Here is a 22,478-nt window from a genome sequence, read left to right on the forward strand (position 1 = left end):
AGCCTGGATGGACAACGCTGCCCTCAACGTACCCAGAAACCTCCAGGCCGGGACCGATCCCAGCTCTTTCCAGGTTGGAAAGAAGGTCATATTCCTCTTCTCTCCGGAACGGAAAGGCACTGACTTCCCTTTCCTTCAAACTACAGGGAACTATCCGCCTATTCCATGTATCTAAGAGGATCTTATGGAATTCCCTTTAAACTAGCAACAACTTGGGGCATTTGACTCATCTCGCCCCAAACCGAAGACTGTCTCCACTTTTCATTCATCATCCAAGCTGAAGGAACATGTGCTACCTGCCTCCTCACACTGACTCATTCCAGTCTTTTTCGAGAAAGAGCACTCGTCCTCTTACCCCCGCCCCGACAGCTAAAGGGGACTGAATCCACCTCTTCCTTCAAATATGAAATCTATTTTCACTTCTTGTTCCTAACTAAAAGAGAGCCTTTCTTATTGCTTTCTCCAAGGAGAGAAATGCTTTCACTGATCTTTCAAGCTGGTAATTAGATCCATCTCGTCCCGTAACAACTGAGAGTGGTCCAGCTAAAAGAGATTATCCCAAGAGATGGATGCCCAAACTGCCCAGAAATCCCCCGCAAAGACCCGCTGCAGCCTCGCCCATACTAAGCCTAAGGAAAGTCTCCCCGCCCTCTGCTCTGAGGCGGAGCCGGAGCTCGGGTTTTCCCGCCCTCCTACCCGTGGAACTAACGGGATCACCAGCTCTCTGAGTGGCTGACCCAAGCGCCGCCTCTGGCAGTGGTTAACCCCAAGCGCGCGCTCTCCGCCTAGTCTTGGCTCCACCCCCTTCCTCAGCCCCGCCTCCCTCTGGCTCCGCCCCCAGGCTGCGAGCGTCCGGGGCCCGGCCCAGATACCAAAGTTAGTCGGGTTGAAGTTGCAGCCGTGCAGGGATACGGAGGCGTCCGGTGGGAGCCGGTGGCAGAGCCATGGCGGGCGAGGAAGAGCGCGGGGATGGGGACCCAGTATCAGTGGTAACCGTGAGAGTGCAGTACCTGGAAGACACCGACCCTTTCGCCTGTGCCAACTTCCCGGAACCACGCCGGGCCCCCACCTGCAGCCTGGACGGGGCTCTGCCCCTGAGCGCGCAGATTCCCGCGCTGCACCGCCTCCTGGGAGCGCCTCTCAAGGTGAGGGGGCTGCGAAGAAATTTGCGCTCGGAAGTTGAGATGGGCGGTGGGCAGTGCTTCTAGGATAAAGACCGTAGCGGACGCTCGCCGTCGGAAAAGTCTCGGGCTGGGGTCCCGGCGTACGCTCCTCTGCCTACAGGGGGAGACTCTCAAACTGAGACGTTGTAGAAGGAAAATGAAAGTTTGTGATTTGTTCCACCTAGGCGTCCCTTGAAAGTAAGGCTCTCCTGAAGAGGTGCTTGGGGTCCCCTCGCTGCCTGTTTGCCAGGCTTGCTGCAGGGGCAGAGGATCACTATTCGTTCGGACTGTAGCGGATCGGGGAAGTGGAGTTGGGGAGGGACCCTTTTCCACCTGCTTCAGGTAGATTAGGGGCGGGGCCACAAAGAGGGGCGGGATTAGGGAGGATCTGGAGAGGAGGACAGGGTTTAGGACCTAGAGGCTGGGGTGGGTCCTTGGAATACAGTCTCTAGCTGGCTAGTGGAGATTAGGAGTGCCCGCCAGGATGAGAGGAGTCCCTTGGAAGCAGCCGAACCCTAGCTTTGCGGAGCTCGCACGGGTGGAAAAGCCCTTGAGTCACCGCCCCCATGGTCCCTTAGGCCCGTCGCTGGTTGCCTGCGCCTGGAAGGGAGGGGGCGGGCCAGTCTAATTTTAAACTGCTGGCCTGCCCTAGTTTGCCGGCCTTCCTAGGCCGACTTTGCACAGTTAGAAAGGCTCATTTCCAGATGGCCAGCGGGACCACTCCTCCCCTCCAGGTCGCCTCCTCTAACTCCCCCCCCTCCCTGCAGGCATCCCTTTCCGGCTTGCTTTTTCCGGGCCAGGACTCCCGGAGGCACACAGGCTACCACCCCCCAGGGTTCCCGACCTGTGGGTTAGCTGGGAGCAGTGAGGAAGAAGGGAGGGAGTCGGTGGGGTGCCTCAACTGGGCGCGGAGTTGCGCAAACATGGCCCCTAGGCCCGGGGTCTCCCCTGGAATGTGCCCTGAGCTCCAGGCCCCCAGACTGCATTCCTTGCGTTGCAGCCGCCAGTCCCGCCTCCAAGTGCGGGCAGGAGGGGTCGGGGAAACTTGGCCTGGGGAGTGGCGGGTGCCCAGACAGAGCCCCAGCTTTCAGACCACAGCTGGAAGGATATTGCCCTCCTCCCGAGTTTTGGTGCAGTCAGCTCCTCCTGCTCTGTTCAGAGGGGTCTGGAAAAAGCATGTCCAGTCTGAAGTCACCTGGCATTCAGTCGGACTGCAGAGAAAAGGGCGCTGAATTGAAACTGTTCGGACAGACTAGGGAGACGGAGATGTAGAACTGAGACCGCTTAGCCTCTAAACTAATGAAAGCCCTTGTCCAGAAATAAGGCGGAGACTAAGGCTGTAGCATTTGCTCTGTATGTGCAAGACCCTGGGTTTGATCCTCAGTACCACAAGTCCATGTATGTATACACAAGACTAGAACAAAGGCAATAATCGCTCATTCCCTCTAGGACATCCCTCTTCGCAGCTGGGAACAGGCCTGGGTTATTAAAAATGAGGTTCAGAGATTCCCCTTCATTTAGGAAACTTTTGCATTGTTTCAGCTGGTACAACAAGGTCCCTGGGTTCAGAGAGATAGTGTGTGTGTGTGTGTGTGTGTGTGTGTGTGTGGTTATGAATAGCGATAAGACTGTCCTCCCAGCCAGGTGCTGGGCCTTGTTCTCTGCTCCTTAGCTGAGGACACTACTGAGCTCCATGAAAGATGAGTTTCCTACTCCAGCCTGTACTTCTTGGTGTGGCCTCCTTCAGCATCTACTGCTGCCCTGAGAACTGCCCCTACCCCCGCTTTGGGAAAGGCGTAAAGTTACCACACTGCGTAGAGCCAGAACTCCCTGGAGTTGACGGCTTTGCCAGGAATGGTCAGATGCACTGTGATGTGCTGGTCCCAAATATAAACTGTGACCACAGACCCAAAATAGAAGGCTGGAGGAAGAGGGACTGAGAATAGGGCCGGGGCAGGGACACCAGAGAACTGAGGGAGGAGGAGAGCGGGGCTCCTTGCAGGAAATTTCAACAGCGGCTTCCTCTCCAGATCCTATAAGTGGGTGCCCCAGAAGCACAGGCATGAGTTAAGTATACCTTGCTTACCTTCTGGAAGGAGGAGATGGGCTGGAAGCCCAGACGTCCCTGCTGTAGGTTATAGGGCAAATGTAAGGTGACAAGTTCGCTATCCACTGCTTTATTCTGTGTGAAGTTGTCTGGAAGAAGGTAGATTACGGTAAACAGCCCTCTGCCCTCCTATTCTGGGTACTGGCCTGTCACCTTGCAGACCCTACAGCCTCCCAGAGGCTCCTACCCCATACCCTGTCGGACTCCAGTTCCTCCCGGGACTCCCTTTTTAAGCCACTCAGAGCTTGCCAGTCTGAGAAACTTTACTCATTTCCTCCATGTCTATGAGGAAGCTCCTGGCCACAGCCTCTGACTCATCTTCTGTCGTTGTGGTTGGGGGCAGGGGAGGCTGGCAATATGTAGGCTAAGCCTAGTGTCCCTAGGGGAACTCCCTGAGTCTTTCTCCCTGTTAAGCTTGGGCTCCTTCACGACTTGCCCTGCCCCGGGGGGTGGGGAGAGCATTGACCTTTTGATGTCTTAAACCCTAATTCCAATCTACAAGTCCTATCTTTCCTTCTGGGAAGAGCCTTAGACCTTTTCCCTGAGAGCCAAGGCCCTGCTGTGTCTGGAGTCCTACTGACATCCTTGGACTCTGGGCAGAGAGACCTGGAATGCTTCTTCGACCTTGCATTGAAGGCTAGGGAGTCCCTTCTTACTGATGGCGAGGATTGCCCTCAGGTGTTTGGTCATTAGCATCAGTTTCCTGGCTAGCCGTGACTAAAAGGGAGCAAAGGTGGACCGGGGTGCCAGAGTGTGTCCTGACTCCACTCCAGCCTCACTCCTAACTCTGTGGCAAGAGAGCTCAAGTGTGACCTGACCTGCAGGGACAGATGCCAACTGAAGGGGTCCCCATAGGTTTTCTTTTGGGCTTTCTGCAGACTAGGCAAGTACTACCCAACTGAGCTACATCCCCTATTCCCCCACCTAGAATTTTTTTTTCCCCAGGCAGAGTTGTTTCACTGACTGTCTGCAAATTCACATTCTTCCTGCCTCAGGTTCATGAATGCTAGTGTTATAGGCATATGCCACCATGCACAACCCCCTTAGGATTAAGAGGGGGGTGGGGGGGACTTAGCTGTTGATAAACTGATCTCTCTGGTCCTCTGCAGTGGGAGTCTCCGGAAAACTAGAAAACTGGGGTAGGAGCATAAGTTGCAGTTTTCCAAGCCTGCCTAGGTCTGAATGTTCCATCCCATCTCACCAGCTATAGCCTGGTGAGAGACCCTACAGCCTAGATCTTAGACCTGATAGACAGGCAAAAGTAGAGTTTTCCTAGTGTCTGTGTGCACTTGCTTATTTGTGCTCTTTCACTAGAACTGGGAGGACCAGTTTGGGGTATTTGCAGAGTCCAAGAAGTTTCGAAGCAATATTGTAGGTCTCCCGCCCTCCATCCACTTCTCTGACAAGGTTTTCTGGAACATTCCCAAGACCCATCCACCTAAGATATGGGTCAGTTAACCCTGGTTCTGTTCAGGGCTGTGTTTGCCTATGGCAGTTCATGATACTTCTTTTTGTTGTTTTGGACTTTTTTTCCCCTTCATTTTTGTTTTTGAGACAGGATCTCACTGTAGAGGCCTAAGTGGAGCTCACATAGATCCACCTGCCCCACTCTCTCAGCCCCCAGTGCTGGGATTAAAGGCCCTATTATGTTGTTCTTTTGAGATTGGGTCTCATTTTATATCACTGACTGGCATAGAACTAAATGTGGAGTCATACGTCAGGTTGGCTTGAACTTGTGGAGAGACTCCTGCCTCTGCCTCCTGGGTGCTACAATGATAGGTGTGCGCCACTATGCCTGACTGTATTTCTGAGCTTTGGTTTACTTGCTTGTTAAAATGGAAAATCAGATGAAGCAGACAGCCTAAAATGAGACATGGTGGATTGCACCTACAATTCCAGTATTTGGCTAGCTAAGTCGGGAAGGTTGCCATGAGTTTGAAGCGAGTCTGGACTATATAAGAGACCCTATCCAGAAGGGAAGAGAGGAGAAAAGGGAGGAGGAGCGGTAGGAGGAGAAAAAGAAAAGAAAGCTAGGCGTCGTAAGCCTGGAGGCAGGAAGATCAGGAGTCAGCCTCAGCTCTGTTGCAAGTTCTAGGCCAACCTGGGCTACAGGATACCTTATCTTTTTGTCTTTTTTGTTTATTTTTTTAAAGGCAAACTGCTTATCTAATACTGAAGAGGCACAGAACAAAAGCAGGTTTCTTTGCCTAAGGTACATCCTTGTTGCTCAGGAAGTCACAATGTAGCTTGAACCTCAGATAACAGAAAGTTTGCTATTCAAAGCAAAGGGTCCTGCGTTCAGTGGTCCAGTTATTTCCTAAAACGAGACCCTCAGCATGAATTCTACCCTGTCCTCCATCTTCACGGTTCCCTGCCCTATCTATTCTTTCTTACACAATTACATTGTTATCCACACAGTAGGGGGCCAGTGATTTGGCTCAGGGTAAGGGTGCCACGCCTGTACTAATGTGGTGAATGAGGTCTGGTCCTGTGCCCTCCATGAGCATCTTGGCATACACAGCCATATACCCACAGAAGTAAGTAAATAAATAATTGTTTAAATAGGAAGTAGACACCACGGTCTGCTCAGCTTTATCTACATATGAAACCATGTTATATTGAGTGGAGGATTTGGTCAAATACATTATATACATGTTTAAAATTCTCAAAAATGTTATATTAAAAACTACCCCCCAAAAAACCAAACAAACAAAACCTCTGTCAGTCCAGAGAGGGAGCCTATATCTGCACTCCTAGAGAACAGAAAGGCAGGAGAATCAGGAATCACCCTCAGCTATAGTGACTTTTAGGCCAGCCTGGACTACATGAAATCTTGTCTCAAGAGAAACATAATTAATTAAAGAATGTATAACATAATAATAATATATAGCAAATAATAAAGTAAGGATATGGCCCAGCGATTTCATACTTACCTAACGTGAAAAGGGCTGTGGGTTTGGTTACAAGCTCTATAAAAATTTATTCATTAAAAACAAACAGAGGAAGCAGGTGTAGTAGTGCACACCTCTAATTCCAACACAGAGGCAGGAGGATCTCTTTGAGTTCAAGGCCAGGTTAGTCTACAAAGTGAGTTCCAGGAGCCAGTGCTACTAGCCTGTCTCAAAAACAAACAAATAAACAAACAAACACCAATAACAAAAACAGAGGCCTGAGAAATTGCCCTGTGGTTAAGAGCCTTCACCACTCTTGCAAAGGACAGGGGTACACATGAGCTTGGGTTGCCAGAAAAGCCTGAGCTGAGAGACATGGCTGGAGGCCAGAAGTGAGGAAGACGGAAGCCAGGGTGGAGGATGAAGGTCCATACATTGTCATCGGAGATTAGGGTTTGGCTTGCTCAAACCTGGCCCAGTCCCAGGGTGTGAGAAAAGAGTCCCAGAGGTTTGCCCTCAGAATGGCGATCCCAGGAAGGGGCCATGGGGTGTGAAGGATACGCACCATCTTGCCGGCAGGAAGTCTATCCTTCTTGCCGTTGACCTGATCCTGGCCCCCCAACCTCCCTCTTCCGCTCAGGACAGACAACTGAGAGCAGAAGAAAACTGGCCTGGAGGCACCGGCCCCTACAATGATCTCTAGACCTTTCCCTACAATGGGCTTTTCCCTTTAACTGGCAGGATTGCATGGGTGAAGTAGTTGGGGAAAAGCTTAAACTGGTTGAGCTGAGGAGGCAGGAGTGGTGACCAGGAGCCTTCAGGACTGTGCTCCTTGTCCCAAATCATATCCTGGAGGGAGAAGACCATTCTCTGCTTACTTAGGGTGGAGCAGGGTGCGTGGAGGAAGGAAGGGCAGGAAGGATGGTGGGCCTAATATCTCTGGATGTGCTACTCTGGCCCATATTCAGCTGTTCCTGGCCACATACCTGGGTGTGCAAGAGGTTGTCAGGTATTTATAGCAGTGTGGTACATCCTCTCTTAAAGCTCACAGAAGTTGTGAATCCACATTTATTATGGTTTGTTTTTTTTTTTTTCTGAGTTAAGGCTGACTTGTCAATGTTTTCTGCTGTGTCCTGCGGATCTAAAACTAGTCTCTGGTTCATAGATGTGCCGTGAGTGAGCTATTTATTATTCTATGTGTGATCTGGAGGCCATCCCTGGGGGAGGTATGTTAAAGGTCCCCCAGATCCTCCAGTCCAAGCAATACTGTGGCCATGTGGCTTGGCTGGAATGGGGTGGGTTTGGGGGAAGCTGCCTTCAGTTGAGCTCTGGCCCTGACGAGATACCCCAGCCCTGGGAACTTGCAGTCCCCTCTCAGACCTGTTCCCAGTAGACCCAGGAGATGACTCTGCTCCCTGGAGGAGAGTCCAGGCCCGCCCAAGGCGCCCAAGGGAGGGCAGGCGGCCAGGCAGGAAGTTGGACAGAGAACAGGCTGGAGTGTTTGTCCTGTGTCCCATGTCCCAGGCAAGGGGCGGGGTGGGGATGGGGGATCACCCAAAGGCTCCACAGGTTAAACTGCCAGGAAGGAGCCAGGTCAGGCCCTGAGGCAAGAGCAGGGGGTGCTAACCAGAGGCAGAAGCAGGGGGACAGAAGCTCAACTGACTTCCTTTACCCCCAGGGACGAAGATCAGCTGAAAGCCCTTGGGTGGGGTTCAGAGCAGGGCAGAGCTGACCAAACCCCAGGAAAAATGTTGAAGGTCACTTGCCCAGTGAGATAGCCCCCAGAAGACCCCCTTCCTCCCCAGAGCTAGGGGCCTTTTGATTAGCTCTGCATGTCAGCACTGTGCTGAAGGGAGGAGTGTGAGAGAGGTACACAGGGTGCCCCTAGAGTTCTGGGACCCAGGCTTCTCTATAAACACTTTTTTTTCTTTCAATTTTATTTTATGCACATTAGTGTTTTGCCATGGGTTTCTGGTCCCCTGGAACTGGAGTTACAGATGATAGCAAGTTGCCATGTGGTTGCTGGGAACTGAACTTAGGTCCTCTGAAGAGCAGTCAGTGCTCTTAACCGCTGAGCCCTCTCTCTTTCTCTCTCTCTCTCTCTCTCTCTCTCTCTCTCTCTCTCTCTCTCAATCTCTCTGTCTCTCAATCTCTCTCTCTCTCTCTCTCTCTCTCTCTCTCTCTCTCTCACACACACACACACACAAGATTTTTAATTTAACTTTTATTTTGAATGGGTACGAGTGTTTTGCCTTCATGTATGTCTGTGTACCACCAGTGTGCCTAGTGCCTGTGGATTCCAGAAGAAGATATCAGATCCCCCGGAATTAGAGTTAACAGACAGTTGTAAGCTGCCATGGAGGTGCTGGCAACTGAACCCAGGTCCTCTGCTGGAGCAGCAAGTGCTCTTAATCACGGAACCATCTTTTTAGCACCAATAATAATTGTCTAAAGGACCAAGTGGTGATCCAGGATGAGGAAGGAAACATGAGAAAGGAGCATATGACGGAGCTGGCGTCTTCCTGTTTGAGGTCTGATGGCATCAGACTCAAAAATCTGAAGTCCATCTAGAAGGGCAGTAACTGTAGCTCACTTGGGGAAAGGACAGAAAGCCTCTGAGACATGGAGGGACTAGGGAGTCTGTGGATTAGTGTCTGTGCTGTATTCTCCAGGCAGGAACTCCCAGCTGGGTTTGCACCTCTCTGAACACATCACACTTTCTCTCTGAACTTGAGTGCTTTTGTGGCTGAAGCTTATCACCCCAAGAGGTTGTGAAGTTCCTTGAAGGTAGCAACTTCCTGCTGTCTTCCTTCATGCCTCTTCCTCATTTGTGTTTGTTAGGGTAAAATAAAAAGCAAAAACCAAACAACCCAAAAAATGCAGGGCTGTAGTTCAATGGTTTAGCATGTGGGAAGTCCTGGGCTTGATTCCTAAAAGCACCAAAACAAACAACAACAATCTGACTGCAGCGCTGGCCCTAATAGCTATGTTCTTTTGTCTCCAGCTGGAGGACTGTGCGTTGCAAGTGTCCCCGTCTGGATACTACCTGGACCCAGAACTGTCCCTAGAAGAACAGCGGGAGATGCTGGAGGGTTTCTATGAAGAGATCAGGTCAGAGCTGAAATGGGGAGGGAGGCTAAGGAGCCCCTCCTGCTCCTTTTCAGGGCCTTGGATAGGTCTGGCCCAAACCCCCCAACCTTGTCCCCACCAGGGTCCAGCTCAGATTTCAGCAGCTGAAACAGTCTGTAGCCTGGGCTGTAGGTAAATGCAGGGAACGATGCTAGGGGGATCCCTACTATTACCTGGAAATTGGGGCACTCTCAGACACAGGTACTGTGTTTATTTATACTCTTCTGTTTGGCTCACACTTGGACCCAGGAATAGCAGTTGGGAGGAAGGAGTGGGCCAGGGTTCACGTGTGGATGTCTTTGCTTTGAAAGTGGAATCCTGAGGAATCAGCTGGAAACCACTGACATGGCTGTTTGATTTCAGCAAAGGGCGGAAGCCCACATTGATCCTGCGGACCCAGCTCTCTGTGAGGGTCAATGCTATCTTGGGTAAGTGTGTGACATCTTTGGTGTCCAGCAATCCCCCAATGTCTTGCTCCCTACTTTTCCTCCATAGCCTAGTTGGTCTAGCTTCTTTCAGGCCTGTGCTGGACTATGGATTCAGTGGATTGGAGATTTGATATGTCCTCCTCTCTCCCTTCCCTGACCTTGGCTTCTGGGGTTGAGACTGACGGATGCCACAGCTGGGCTGAAGTAATGGTGCCCAGCATCAGAAAGTGGAAGGGAGGTTTGGGAATGCTAGGCTTTTCTGTGGCAGGAGGCTGTGGTTGTGTGTTAGTGGAAGGATGCACTGTCTGTGTTCCCTTGAGTTGCTCATGGCCACTCACCCCTTGCAGAAAAGTTGTACGGCTCCAGTGGCCCTGAGCTCCGCCGATCTCTCTTCTCATTGAAGCAGATATTCCAGGTAAGATCCAGAGGTGGGCTGAGGGTTGGTGTCCAGCCCAGGCCCCCTTAAACTTCCCTGTGGCGCCTCCAGGAAGACAAGGACCTGGTGCCTGAATTCGTACACTCAGAGGGGCTGAACTGCCTGATCCGTGTGGGCGCTGCTGCTGACCACAACTACCAGAGCTACATCCTTCGAGGTCAGCGCCACACTTTCCCCTTGACCTTTGATCCCATGCCCCTCTCAGCTCCCACCTCCACTCACCTCTTCCCATTTCTGTCTCTAGCCCTGGGCCAGCTGATGCTTTTTGTGGATGGGATGCTGGGGGTGGTGGCCCATAGTGAGACCGTGCAGTGGCTATACACACTGTGTGCCAGCCTGGTAAGTGGCTCCATACAAACACGTACTCTTTCCCTGTTGTTTCTTCTGAGCCTCAGTTCCCTCTTCTATCAAGTGGGAAGGGTTGGGGTAAACCTGAGGGCCCTTGAAAACTAAATGGCACTTTCAAGTCCAGGCCCAGAACCAGGATCTTTCTACCAAGACTCTTCTCTTTGGGTCTAGCCCCAGGAGTCCTTCCCCTCCTCCAGGAACTAACAGTCTGGTCCAAGCCCCACTCATATGGATTGCCTTCTCTCCCAGTCCCGCTTGGTGGTAAAGACCGCCCTGAAGCTGCTGCTGGTGTTTGTGGAGTATTCTGAGAGCAACGCACCGCTGTTCATCCAGGCAGTCAACTCTGTAGCCAGCACTTCCGGTCAGAGCCTGTCTTCCCCTTCACCGCCACTGAGCCCTCTCCCACACCACTCCCATCCCATGACTGCCTCCTTTCCCATGTGGCAGGTACTCTTCCCTGGGCCAACTTGGTGTCCATCCTCGAGGAGAAGAATGGGGCTGACCCCGAGCTGTTGGTGTACACTGTCACTCTTATTAACAAGGTATGAAACCGGGAGCAGGTCCCAGCCGTGGACCCTTGGCCCGTGATTCCACACATCAGCCTGAGCCTTGTTCTGTGGTTCCTTCCAGACGCTGGCAGCACTCCCGGACCAGGACTCCTTCTATGATGTGACGGACGCTCTGGAGCAGCAGGGCATGGAAGCGCTGGTGCAGCGCCTCCTGGGCACCGCTGGTACTGATGTCGACCTGCGGACACAGCTAATGCTCTATGAGGTGGGTCCCGGGGGCGGGGGGGAGGGGGGAGGCACAGTTCCCCAGTACCTGTCCCTTTTATTGGTCCTCAGCTGCTTGCTCACCTCTTGGCCACCTCCGTCAGAGTGCCCTTCGGTTAGAGGATGGAGATATGGAAGAGGCTGCAGCCGCTGCAGCCGCAGGCGGCCGACGGGAGCGGAGGAAGCCATCCTCAGAGGAGGGCAAAAGGAGCCGAAGATCACTAGAAGGTGGAGGCGGTTCTGTGCGTGCCCCAGAATCAGGGTGAGTCCGTGCCTGGGTATATGTGAAGGGGTGAATCTGCCAGGCACGATCCTGTCTGTTAACAGTCCTGGCCTCTAGCTCCACAGGCCCTGCTTCACCAGTAGGCGCCACCTCCTCCACTGGCCCCGCCTCGCCCGCAAGTCCAGTCTACAGCCCTCCTGGTCCAGCCTCTGGCCTCCGTACCTCAGTGAACCTCTTCCCGACTATTTCTGTGGGACCCTCAGTGGACAGTTCCTGTGAGAGAAGCATCTACAAGTGAGTAGGGAAATCGAGCCCCACCCCCAAGTCCTGTCTCCACCTGTCCCTCCACTTTGCGCCCCTCCATGGGCTCTCGGCCTCCTCTGCCCAAACGCGTGCTTTCTCTTTCTTTTCAGACTTCACCAAACTGCTCCCGTTTGGTAAGTGGCTGCTGGAGGGTGGGGACTGACTCTGACTGGACCTCCTCCTTCTGTGTCTTCTCTTTATTTAGTTCCTGTGTTCCACCTCGCCTGCCTTGGCCTCTTGTCATGTCCCCTCCTCACTTTCTGTCCTCCCATTTCTGTCACTCTTTCTGCTTTGTCTGCGTCATCACTGCACCCTGTCTGGCTTCCTGTCCGTTTCTACCATTTCCAGTTTCCCCCGTGTCCTGCCACCCCCAGCCCTCTTCCTACCACTGTGACACTACTGTCCAGCTCCGTATGAGTGCAGCACATGGGCCTTGGACTGGAGCTGGCACCATAGTTACCATGTCTTCCTCTCATCCCCCTACCCAGCGCCCCTGAGAGCCCACCTGTCCCCCAGTCCCTTACTGGGCAGGCCAGGCTAGAGTAAGTACAGAGGCCAGTCTGCCAGACCTGCCATGTGCTCAGGGCTTCAGCATCGCTTGCCCAGCAGGAGTTCATACAACCCCACTAGGATTCTCAGAAACCCCTTCTCCCAGACTGATGCCTCCTTAGTAACCAAAAGACTTAAGCACTGGGAGGAGTTCACTGGACCGCAGTGTTTCCTATGCTTCAGTAGTGATACCCGAGTAGCTTAGAACAGGAATAGCCTGTGAGTGAGTTTGGAGAGATATTTAAAGTGAGGTGTGGATGGTGGAGGAACCTAAGGCTGAAGGAAGGGCAGGCAGGGACTGAGCTAACAGAGACTGGAGGGGTGAGAGGAGACACTGGAGACAGGTTTGGCACACAGCTTGTGATCCCAGCACTTGGTAGTGGAGGTAAGGAGGATCAGGAATGCAAGGTCATCTTCACTTACATAGTGAATAAGTTTTGGGCTAGTTTGGCCTACATGAGACTCTGTCTCAAAAAAAGGGAGACTAAGAAGAGAGGACGGAAGAAAAGAAGAGAAGAGAGCAGTAGATTGCATTCATTATTTTAACACAAACTGAGTGTACCATTTAATAGGCCCTTTTTTCAACTAGCTCTCAAAAGCAGACAGACGTGCAAGAGGAAGTCTGTTGTACTTACTGGGACAACTTTCTCCTTCCCTTACCCTAAGGTCATTGTCTAGAATCAGCAAGGCTGCACGTTAGACATCAAATAGAACTTCTGTACTTTGACCAAGAATGCTGAATTGTTTGTAACTCCCCAGATGTGGAGGGCTGAATGGGGCTGGGCCTTGGTGGGGTGGGCAGAGGTATGCCTCGTGCATGGACTGTTTCCTGTGCCTGTGTGTGCTTGCAACTGAGGGCAGTGCCCAGCAGCTCAGCAAGGCATGTGCACCACCCTGGGCTGGACTTGGGTCAGGCCCTATCACTGACAAGTACCTCTCCTCAGAGCCCGGTTCCTGGAGAACGTGGCAGCAGCAGAAACAGAGAAGCAGGCTGCTCTGGCCCAGGGCCGGGCAGAGACACTGGCTGGGGCCACTGTCGATGAGACTGATGGATCATCGGCATCAGGTGGGTAGATGCTCAGGCAGAATCCAATCATACTGTTTTCTTTTTAAGATAAACAAACAAACCCTAGGGGCTGGAGAGGTGGCTCAATCAGCAGTTAAGAGAGCTTGTTGCTCTTGCAGAGGACCGTCTTTCATTGATTCCCTGCATTCATATGGTAATTCACAGCCTTCTAAATATAACTCTATTTCAGGGAATCCTATGCTGCCTTCTTAATGACTTTTTAAAGATTTGTTTATCTTATGTGCATTGGTGTTTTGCCTGCCTGTCTGTGTGAGGGTGTTGGATCCTCTGGAACTAGAGTTGCAGACAGTGGTGAGCTGCCATGTGGGTACTGGGAATTGAATGCTGGTCCTCTGGAAGAACAATCATTACTCTTAACTGCTGAGCCAGCTCTCCAACCCCTTAATAATTTTTAAAATTAAACTATAATTATATCATTTCCTCCTTCCCTTTCCTCCCTTCAACCCTTATACCCTCATCTTGTTTTTTTCAAATTCATGGCCTCTTTTTTTATTGCTGTTATTAGTACCTCCACAGGTACCAGGCATGCACTTGTTGCACATACATATGTACAGGCAAAACACTCATACACATAAATGCTTTTGTTATTGTTTTTGAAGACAGGGTTTCTCTATGTGTAGCCCTGGCTATTCTGGAGCTTGCTCTGTAGGCCAGGCTGGCACTCACAGAGATCCACCTGCCTCTGCTTCCCAATTGCTGGGATTAAAGGCATGAACCACCACCACTGCAAAAATGTTTTTTAAAAGATACATATGTCCCGGGCAGTGGTGGTGCACACCTCTAATCCCAGCACTTGGGAGGCAGAGGCAAGTGAATCTCTGTGAGTTCGAGACCAGCCTGGTCTACAAGAGCAAGATAAGCTCCAAAGCTACAGAGAAACCCTGTCTTGAAAAAAAAAAAAACAAATAAACAAAAGATATACACATACATATACACACACATAGATAGAGATAACCCAAATCCCTTTTATTTGTGTGTGTGTGTGTGAGAGCAAGTGAGAGTGTCTACCATAAGTTTCTGGGTCTCCATGGAGGCCAGAAGAGGACATCAGAGCCCTGAAACTGGAGTTAAGAGTGTTTGGTTGTAAGCCACCCAGCTTTACATGCTAGGAACTGAACTTAGGGTCTTATCCATCTCTCCAGAATTTCTCACACCCCCACCGCCATGTTGCTTTCTTGCCCCACCGAGGGCATGTAACTGACAGTTACTTACCTTTTACTAGGCACCAGGGAGCTGTGGGACTCCTCAGAGCCAGCCTCTGCACCTCGAACACCTCGGAGCCCTGTTTCCCGAGTCCTGCTCCGGACCCAGCGAAGTCTTGAGCCAGAGCCCAAGGAGCCAGTGTCACCACCAAGTCCTAAGGCTGATCCTATCCAGGACCTTCCTACCCGTGTACCCAAGCTCTGCATTGGGGATTTGGACTTCTCAGATCTGGGGGAGGATGAAGACCAGGACACATTAAATATGGCATCTGTGGAGTCTGAAAAAACATTCCCACTCCTATCACATCCACCATCCTCACTCGCCGGGGGGCTCCCACCTCCGCCCCCACCTCCCCCACCCATCTTAGGCTCCTGCCCACCACCTCCACCCCCACCTCCCCCACCCATCTTTGGCTCCTGCCCACCACCACCTCCACCCTTGGCTGCTCCTCTTGCCCACTCAGCCCTTGACGGCCCAATCCTTCCCACCAAAAGGAAGACAGTCAAACTTTTCTGGCGGGAACTCAAACCAGCGGCAGCCTCTGGCTACTCTAGAAGCCGCTTTGGACCTTGCCCTACCCTGTGGGCCTCTCTGGAACCTGTCTCAGTAGACACAGCTCGGCTGGAGCACCTGTTTGAGTCCCGGGCCAAGGATGTACTACCCACCAAGGTAAATCAGCTTGATAGTTGGGAGTTCAGGGGCTGAGTTTTTGGAGCCGGTTCCTCATTTCCCACATGGGGAAATAAAGGAGATTTGTCTGAGACTCTCTAGGAATCAGCAGAGCTCTCATTAGAAATATCTGCTTATTCCCAGCTTAAATCTTATCTCCAGTTGTAGATTCATTAGGCCATTCAGAGGGGGATTTTAGTGTGTCCTCTTTTTTTTTAAACCCCACCCCCTGCTCCAAGATAGGGTTTCTCTGTATAACAGCCTTGGCTTCTTTGTAGACCAGGCTCACAGATATGCCTGTCTCTGCCTCTGCTTCCCAAGTGCTGGGATTTAAGGCTTACAGTGTCCTGTGAAGAAACTACCCCAGCTAGTTTCTTCCCTTTCTTGAGCTGCCATTCTCCCAACCTTGCAGAAAGCTGGTGAGGGCCGCCGGACAATGACTACAGTGCTGGACCCCAAGCGCAGCAATGCCATCAACATTGGCTTGACCACTTTGCCCCCTGTGCATGTCATCAAGGCTGCCCTGCTCAACTTTGATGAATTTGCTGTCAGCAAGGATGGCATTGAGGTGAGACTACCCTATGGAATTTCTGGTCCTTCTGGTGGTGGGCATAGGCATGCCATTTCTGTAGGGCGTCCCCCCAAACCCGGGGTTCCCGTAGAAAGCCTAGGGAGGGGTAGGAGAAAACGTCTTAGGCCTTGGGTGAATACTGAAAGCCTCTATGGGGCGGTGGCTGCATCTTCAGAAACTGCTGACCATGATGCCCACTGAGGAAGAGCGGCAGAAGATTGAAGAAGCCCAGCTGGCCAACCCTGATGTACCCTTGGGCCCAGCTGAGAATTTCCTGATGACGCTTGCTTCCATTGGAGGCCTGGCTGCACGCCTACAGCTCTGGGCTTTCAAACTGGACTATGACGGCATGGAGCGGGTACCTGGGTCGTGGAGTGGACTAGGTGGTAGGAACAGGGGAGTAATGACCATGTAGCCTGAAGGCTCCTTGTCCCTCACACCAGGAAATTGCAGAGCCACTGTTTGATCTGAAAGTGGGCATGGAACAGCTGGTGCACAATGCCACCTTCCGCTGCATTCTGGCTACCCTTTTGGCTGTTGGCAACTTCCTCAATGGCTCCCAGGTAAGTGAAAGCACTTGGGGACTGGAGGTCCAGGCTCTGGAACCAGCTGGCACCAGACTGAGACAGGGTCCTTTCAGAGCAGTGGCTTTGAGCTGAGTTACCTGGAGAAGGTGTCAGAAGTGAAGGACACAGTGCGCCGGCAGTCACTGCTGTACCATCTCTGTTCCCTGGTGCTCCAGACCCGGCCTGACTCCTCTGACCTCTACTCAGAAATTCCTGCCCTCACCCGCTGTGCCAAGGTTGGTACCAGGCAGATTCCACTAAGACTGATGAGGGCTATGAGGCACCACTTCTCCGGGGCAGATCCTTCTGTGTGGGCTGCTGTGCCAGGGCTTGCTGAGACTGTAGATCTGTGAGCTGTAGCCTCTGCCAGTGGACTCGAATGGCTTGACCCCACCATTCAATTCTTTGGGTCTGTTTAGTTGTCACTTCCTCCAAGCCTTTTCTGTTCTTTCTTGGAGTAACTGGACTGGCCTGTCTTTTGTATTACACTGTAAACTATTTCTTTTCTCTTTCTTTTTTTGGTGATGCAGGGGCCTGAATTAAGGGTCTTGTGCAATGAAAGCAAACATTCTATCACTGAACTACATCCCCTGCCCACTTTCTACTTTCTGAGACAGGATCTTTTTGTTTGTTTTGTTTGTTTGTTTGAGACAGGCTTTCTCTGTGTAGCTTTGGAGCCTGTCCTGGAACTCGCTCTGTAGACCAGGCTGGCCTCGAACTCACAGAAATCCACCTGCCTCTGTCTTCTAAGTGCTGGGATTAAAGGCATGTGCCACTACTGTCTGGCCTCTGAGATAGAATCTAAGTTGCCCAGGAGGACCTGAACAAACACCGTAGCCCACACTGTCCAGCCTGGACCCAGACACAGCTGAGACCTGGCATCTTCAAAAGCTCACAGGCCAGGCATGGCATTGCTAAGTGGATTGTAGCATTCAGGCTACAATCTTGTGTGTGTGTGTGTGTGTGTGTGTGTGTGTGTATATATATATATATATATATATATATATATATATATATATATATATGACAGCTGAGCACCCTCTTGTTTTTTTAGGTGGATTTTGAGCAGCTGACCGAGAACCTGGGGCAGCTGGAGTGCCGGAGCCGGGCAGCCGAAGATAGCCTTCGGAGCTTAGCAAAGCATGAGCTAGCCCCAGCTCTACGTGCTCGCCTCACCCACTTCCTGACCCAGTGTACACGCCGGGTAGCCATGCTAAGGGTGGTGCACCGCCGAGTCTGCAACAGGTAGGGCAGAGAGAGAGAGAGAGAGGACTGCCACCACCATCCTGTTAAACACCAGGCAGGGCTCACCATCCACATCTCCCACTCTGACCTGCCTAGGTTCCATGCCTTCCTGCTCTACCTGGGCTACACGGCGCAGGCAGCCCGGGAAGTTCGCATCATGCAGTTCTGTCACACCCTGAGAGAGTTTGCACTCGAGTATCGGACCTGTCGGGAACGAGTATTGCAGCAGCAGCAGAAGCGGGCTACCTACCGCGAGCGCAACAAGACCCGGGGGCGCATGATCACCGAGGTAAATGTCCTTTTGGTCTTGCCTGCCACCCCACGGTTCCTTTTCCTTGCTCCTAACCACTTTTCTTCCCCTATAGACAGAGAAGTTCTCAGGAGTGGCTGGGGAGGCCCCCAGTAACCTGTCTGTCCCAGTGGCCGTGGGCAGTGGACCAGGGCGGGGTGATGCCGATAGTCATGCCAGTATGAAGAGTCTGCTTACCAGCAGGCCAGAAGACACCACGCACAGCCGGCGCAGCAGAGGTAGGGTTTGTAGCAGCTGCTAGGGGAATGTGTTCTAATCTACCCTAGCCTGATTTTCTTCCCTGGTCTCCCTTAGGCATGGTCCAAAGCAGCTCCCCTGTCGCACACACAGCAGTGGGGCCCTCCACTCCATCCCCTGAGGAGACTTCGGGTTCCAGTTTACCCAGCGATACATCTGATGAGATAATGGATCTGCTGGTGCAGTCAGTTACCAAGAGCAGTCCTAGAGCCTTAGCTGCTCGGGAAAGGAAGCGCTCTCGTGGCAACCGCAAGTCCTGTGAGTATCCCCTTATGAGCCCACTGACCCCCCTCATTCCCAACACCCCCCCAACCTGTGACCCTGCTCTGTCACTGCAGTGAGACGGACACTGAAGAGCGGGCTTGGAGATGACCTGGTGCAGGCACTGGGACTAAGCAAAGCTCCTGGCCTGGAGGTGTGAGCGTGCTACCACCGGGAAATCTATCTGGATACAGCTACAGTACAAGAGACTGAGCACAAAGAGGGCCTGGAGTAGCAATCTGGTTCAGAAGCCTGCACCCAGGGAACCAGTATTGTGAGCAGTATTAGATGTGTGTGTGTGTGTGTTTGTGTGTGCATGCCCGCGTGCGCACGTGTGCGTGCGTGCGTGTGTGTGTGTCTGTGTGTGTGTGCATGCACATGTATTTTGCATGTGCGAGTTCCCTATTTGGAACAAAATAATAAAGTTTACCTAGCTAATCCAAGAGCCTTTTTCCTCTTCGAAAGTCACTGCCTAGATGAGCCAAGAAAGAAGTAATGTAGGACTAATTTTTCCTACTTTGTACATTATCATCCACACAGCCATCAGCCACATTCTAAACAATTTATTTAGTTATACTATATTTCATAATTCAGGCTGCTTTTGGCCCTTCACTGCTCCAGGCATGGGGCCATGCAGCCTGATAGAACCAGCCAGTGCTTAGCAGTCTGTGGGCACAATAATGATGGCTATAACCGCTTCATCTGCCGCCGCTCCTGTCGGCGCTGTCGTTTCTCATTGTGCTCTGGTGCTGGGGCTCCGCTGTCTGCTGTGAACCAGGGGCCCAGCACATTTACCCACAAGAGGTAAAGGGCCCGGCCGGGAGCCTAGGACACAAAAGGTAACTTGAAGCCAGTTGCAAAGACTAGCAAAGAATGAAAGAATTGGGGGGGGGGGAGGGTGCTGACTAAGCTTTCTTTAGAGGCCCAGCCCTCCAGCCCATGCACGTACCAGAAGCCAGAAGGACCAGATGTAGAGGGAGAAGCAGCTGAGCACCTGAACAATGGCTGTTAGTAGGATCACATCTTTAAGGTGCCTGTGGATAGAAGGAAGGCTGCCAAGGATAGTAGACTGGCCCTAGTTCTGCCCCCTTCCATACTGTTCAAGTTCAAAGTAGTTGTGAGTCTTGGGCTGTGTGGGCCCCAGCGCCCCAGCCCTGGGGCCGCTCACCTGGGCTGGCGATGGGGGACACTCACTCTGCCATGCCCTGCTCCATGTTGAGGTCCATGCCGCCATCCATCAAGGACCCGTCCTCAGAGAAGGCTGCCCGAGCCATGGAACTCATAGAATGGTAACTGGCCCCATATACTGCCAAACTAAACCCCAGGGCCATCTGTAAAACAAGAAAAAGAGTACCAGAGGCTAGGCACTGACCCTGGGCACTCGTTTACTTTCCAGTATGGGGATATGTTGTTTTAATTCTGGCACGGTGGCTGCACCTTAATCTACTGCTATTTCAGCGAGCAACTGGGATGCCACAGTTAACAGTTACTGGCCTGCTTCCCTGGCCAGGCTACAGCCTGGTGGGAATTCTGTTCTTGCAGGCAGCAGCTCTGTTGCTGTCACTAAATGCAGCTTTAACTAATTTTCTATCGTTCTAATTTATTTATTTAGGTTTTTCGAGACAGGGTTTTTCTGTAGGTTTGGACCTGTCCTGGCACTAGCTCTTGTAGACCAGGCTGGCCTCGAACTCACAGAGATCCGCCTGCCTCTGCCTCCCCGTGCTGGGATTAAAGGCATGTGCCACCACTGCCTGGCCTCATTCTAATTATAAATAAGACTTGAGACTCAAAGGCTGTGGTGAAAACCTGCTAGCTCAGAAAGGTTGAGTAGCAGCTAACTAACCTCTCCCAAGAGCTTCCCTCAGCTCCGCCAAACAAAAAAAGCCACAAAACTCCAAATCTGCCCCTACTCCTCCTGGTATGTCTCTCTATCTCTCCTGGATGTCCTCTGATGCTCTAGGATGACTTTTTTTGTCAACTAGTTGCTAACTCAGCCTCCTGGCCCACAGTCAATTTTATTTAATTAATGCAAAAGCAAACTCAGGGTTCACAGTGTGAGCGAATATCCCCCAACAGGGATGCTTACCCAGGCCCAAAATGAGGCAGATGAATAGAAGAAAACCAAGGTCACGAGGCAGTATATGGCCTGCAAGCAAACACAGAAGGTGGGGTTGAAAGCTGCCCCCAAATTATGGGCTTTCCTCAACGCTGACCAAGAATTGGGCCAGACTATGGAGGAAACCAAGTGGTAAAGGGCTCTGCTTCCTGAGTCAGACAATTGTTATACCCATGATAGTCCAGGAAAAGACACCTTAGTATAGAGTGAGGACAGTCAAACCTAACTGGACTCCCTGCTTCTTTCTTTATGTTTTGCTTTCAGTTCTAGTTTATACTTCCTCTGTGCCTGGCACTTTTTTTCTTTTTTTTCTTCTTTTTGGTATTTCAAGACAGGATTTCTCTGTGTAACAGCCTTGACCGTCCTGGAACTTGCTCTGTAAACTCTGTAAACCAGGCCGGCCTCAAAATTCACAGAGATCCGCCTGCCTCTGCTTCCCGAGTGCTGGGATGAAAGGTCAGTGTGCCACTACCTGCCGGCTCTTGGCTGCTTTTTAAAAAATGTTTTAAGATATATTTTATGCATGAGTGTTTTGCCTGTGTGTATGTGTGTGCACCACGTGTCCACAATTGTGCCAGGTACCATAGAGGTCAGAAGAGGGCACTGGATCTCCTGGAGCAGATAGTTGTGAATTACCATGTAGTTGGGTAGGGTGCTAGGAATGGAACCTAGGTCCCCTGCAAGAGCACCAAGTGCCCTTATCCACTCAGCCCCTGGATACTTGGCGGGTGTATGTGTGTATGTGTGTGTGTGTGTGTGTGTGTGCATGTAGTGCAGGTGATCAAGCCTTTGTGTGTGTGTGCAGTGCTGGTGATCAAACCTAGACAAGGGCTTGGCCACTGAGCTGCACTTTCTGTTCTCACTTCTCTTTCCTGGAGACTTGAGTCTTGCTTTGTCGGCCTCAGCCTTCCAAGTAGCTAGAAGTGCAGTTACATACTACTATGGCCGGTTTCTCATCCCTCCCCCACACCCCCACCTTTTTTTTTTTTGAGATGAGGTGTCTATGTAAACCAAAGCAAACTTCAAGTTTCCATCCTCGACTGTCACTTACCAGCACTCCTAATCAGACAGGTCTGAGGACAGTGGAGCTATTAAAGGGAGTGGAAAACACGAGGCAGGCAACTTACATTGGCTCCTAGTATGATCCTCAGATAAAACTTCAGAGTTTCTTTGTTCTCTTCAAATATCTGCTTCTTCCCTCTTGTACCCACTTTGCCTTTGGGCTGCAGAGGGATGATGAGATGCTGTCAGAGGGGTTTTTTGCCTCAATCCCTGAGATGCCTACCACTCCTCTAGTCCATCTTCCCTCTACAGTGAAGACACCATCTTTACACTACCCCCAGCTATGATTGCCTAATGCTCTCCCTCAAACAATCCACAAACTACGTTAATATCTTTTTTGGCTCTCCTGGTAAGGTTCAGGTATGGGCTGAGGACCTCTCCGGGGGAACTCCAGTGGAACTTAATGGCGTCCCTCTCCAGCCTCTGGGGAATAGCTCAAATCTGGAATTGACAACTGCACCCCCTCCCCCGCGCCCCGCCGCATCCAACACTAGTTCTGCGCTGCTACTCTCCCCGCAACCCACTCGGCTCTAGCACAGTCCACTGGATGGCCGTCCCTCTCTGGCCCAGTGCCTTATGCCTTCATGTCCTTCCTGTTTTTACTTTCCCGACACCGGGAATGCTTTGCCGGTGTGGACCCCGCCCTACCCACCCTCCTTACCGCCATGGCGCGAAGCAAATACCCTGCCTCGGAAACAAGGGCGAGTATCTGGAACTGCAGTCAGTAGACACCACATCGGCAGCCCATGCACTTCCGGTACAGACCGACGTCGTCAGGATTCTGGACGGAAGTGGATTCCA

At 51.7% G+C, this 22,478-nt stretch overlaps 2 protein-coding genes across 4 annotated transcripts; one reads left to right on the forward strand and one right to left on the reverse strand.

Moving 5' to 3' along the window:
• The first annotated feature begins 863 nt into the window (after window positions 1–863).
• Fhod1 (formin homology 2 domain containing 1) lies at window positions 864–18,935 on the forward strand. 2 transcript variants are annotated; one of them, XM_075977207.1, is made up of 24 exons: window positions 864–1,145; window positions 9,166–9,272; window positions 9,654–9,718; window positions 10,066–10,133; window positions 10,206–10,311; window positions 10,399–10,493; window positions 10,752–10,863; window positions 10,950–11,044; window positions 11,133–11,276; window positions 11,380–11,537; window positions 11,616–11,792; window positions 11,912–11,935; window positions 12,290–12,343; window positions 13,295–13,416; window positions 14,660–15,309; window positions 15,722–15,877; window positions 16,056–16,238; window positions 16,324–16,443; window positions 16,521–16,682; window positions 17,501–17,691; window positions 17,788–17,980; window positions 18,057–18,219; window positions 18,296–18,496; window positions 18,577–18,797. In XM_075977207.1, exons 1-24 carry the CDS (start codon window positions 945–947, stop codon window positions 18,657–18,659), a joined length of 3,630 nt encoding a protein of 1,209 aa, XP_075833322.1. In that variant the 5' UTR covers window positions 864–944; the 3' UTR covers window positions 18,660–18,797. The 2 variants fall into 2 exon arrangements, with proteins under 2 accessions (XP_075833322.1, XP_075833323.1); XM_075977208.1 differs by lacking the exons at window positions 11,912–11,935; window positions 12,290–12,343 and having other exon boundaries at window positions 18,577–18,935.
• A 112-nt stretch (window positions 18,936–19,047) lies between these two features.
• On the reverse strand, window positions 19,048–22,457 carry Tmem208 (transmembrane protein 208). 2 transcript variants are annotated; one of them, XM_075977209.1, is made up of 6 exons: window positions 22,339–22,457; window positions 21,743–21,838; window positions 20,586–20,645; window positions 19,694–19,830; window positions 19,449–19,533; window positions 19,048–19,324 (listed from the first exon to the last, which is right to left on the reverse strand). In XM_075977209.1, exons 1-6 carry the CDS (start codon window positions 22,342–22,344, stop codon window positions 19,187–19,189), a joined length of 522 nt encoding a protein of 173 aa, XP_075833324.1. In that variant the 5' UTR covers window positions 22,345–22,457; the 3' UTR covers window positions 19,048–19,186. The 2 variants fall into 2 exon arrangements, with proteins under 2 accessions (XP_075833324.1, XP_075833325.1); XM_075977210.1 differs by lacking the exon at window positions 19,048–19,324 and having other exon boundaries at window positions 19,668–19,830.
• Between the last annotated feature and the right edge of the window lie 21 nt (window positions 22,458–22,478).

This window comes from Microtus pennsylvanicus, chromosome 6 (assembly GCF_037038515.1).
Source record: "Microtus pennsylvanicus isolate mMicPen1 chromosome 6, mMicPen1.hap1, whole genome shotgun sequence".
In the NCBI taxonomy this organism is placed as follows: domain Eukaryota; kingdom Metazoa; phylum Chordata; class Mammalia; order Rodentia; family Cricetidae; genus Microtus; species Microtus pennsylvanicus.

Coding starts and splice junctions, on each gene's coding strand:
- Tmem208 (XM_075977209.1), bottom strand. Junction 19,831..20,585: donor CTGCCTCATTTTGGGCCTGG/GTAAGCATCCCT, acceptor CTTGTTTTACAG/ATGGCCCTGGGGTTTAGTTT. Junction 19,325..19,448: donor TCTGGTCCTTCTGGCTTCTG/GTACGTGCATGG, acceptor TTTGTGTCCTAG/GCTCCCGGCCGGGCCCTTTA.
- Fhod1 (XM_075977207.1), top strand. CDS start 945: ATGGCGGGCGAGGAAGAGCGCGGGGATGGGGACCCAGTATCAGTGGTA. Junction 10,134..10,205: donor CATTGAAGCAGATATTCCAG/GTAAGATCCAGA, acceptor TGGCGCCTCCAG/GAAGACAAGGACCTGGTGCC. Junction 11,538..11,615: donor GTGCGTGCCCCAGAATCAGG/GTGAGTCCGTGC, acceptor CCTGGCCTCTAG/CTCCACAGGCCCTGCTTCAC.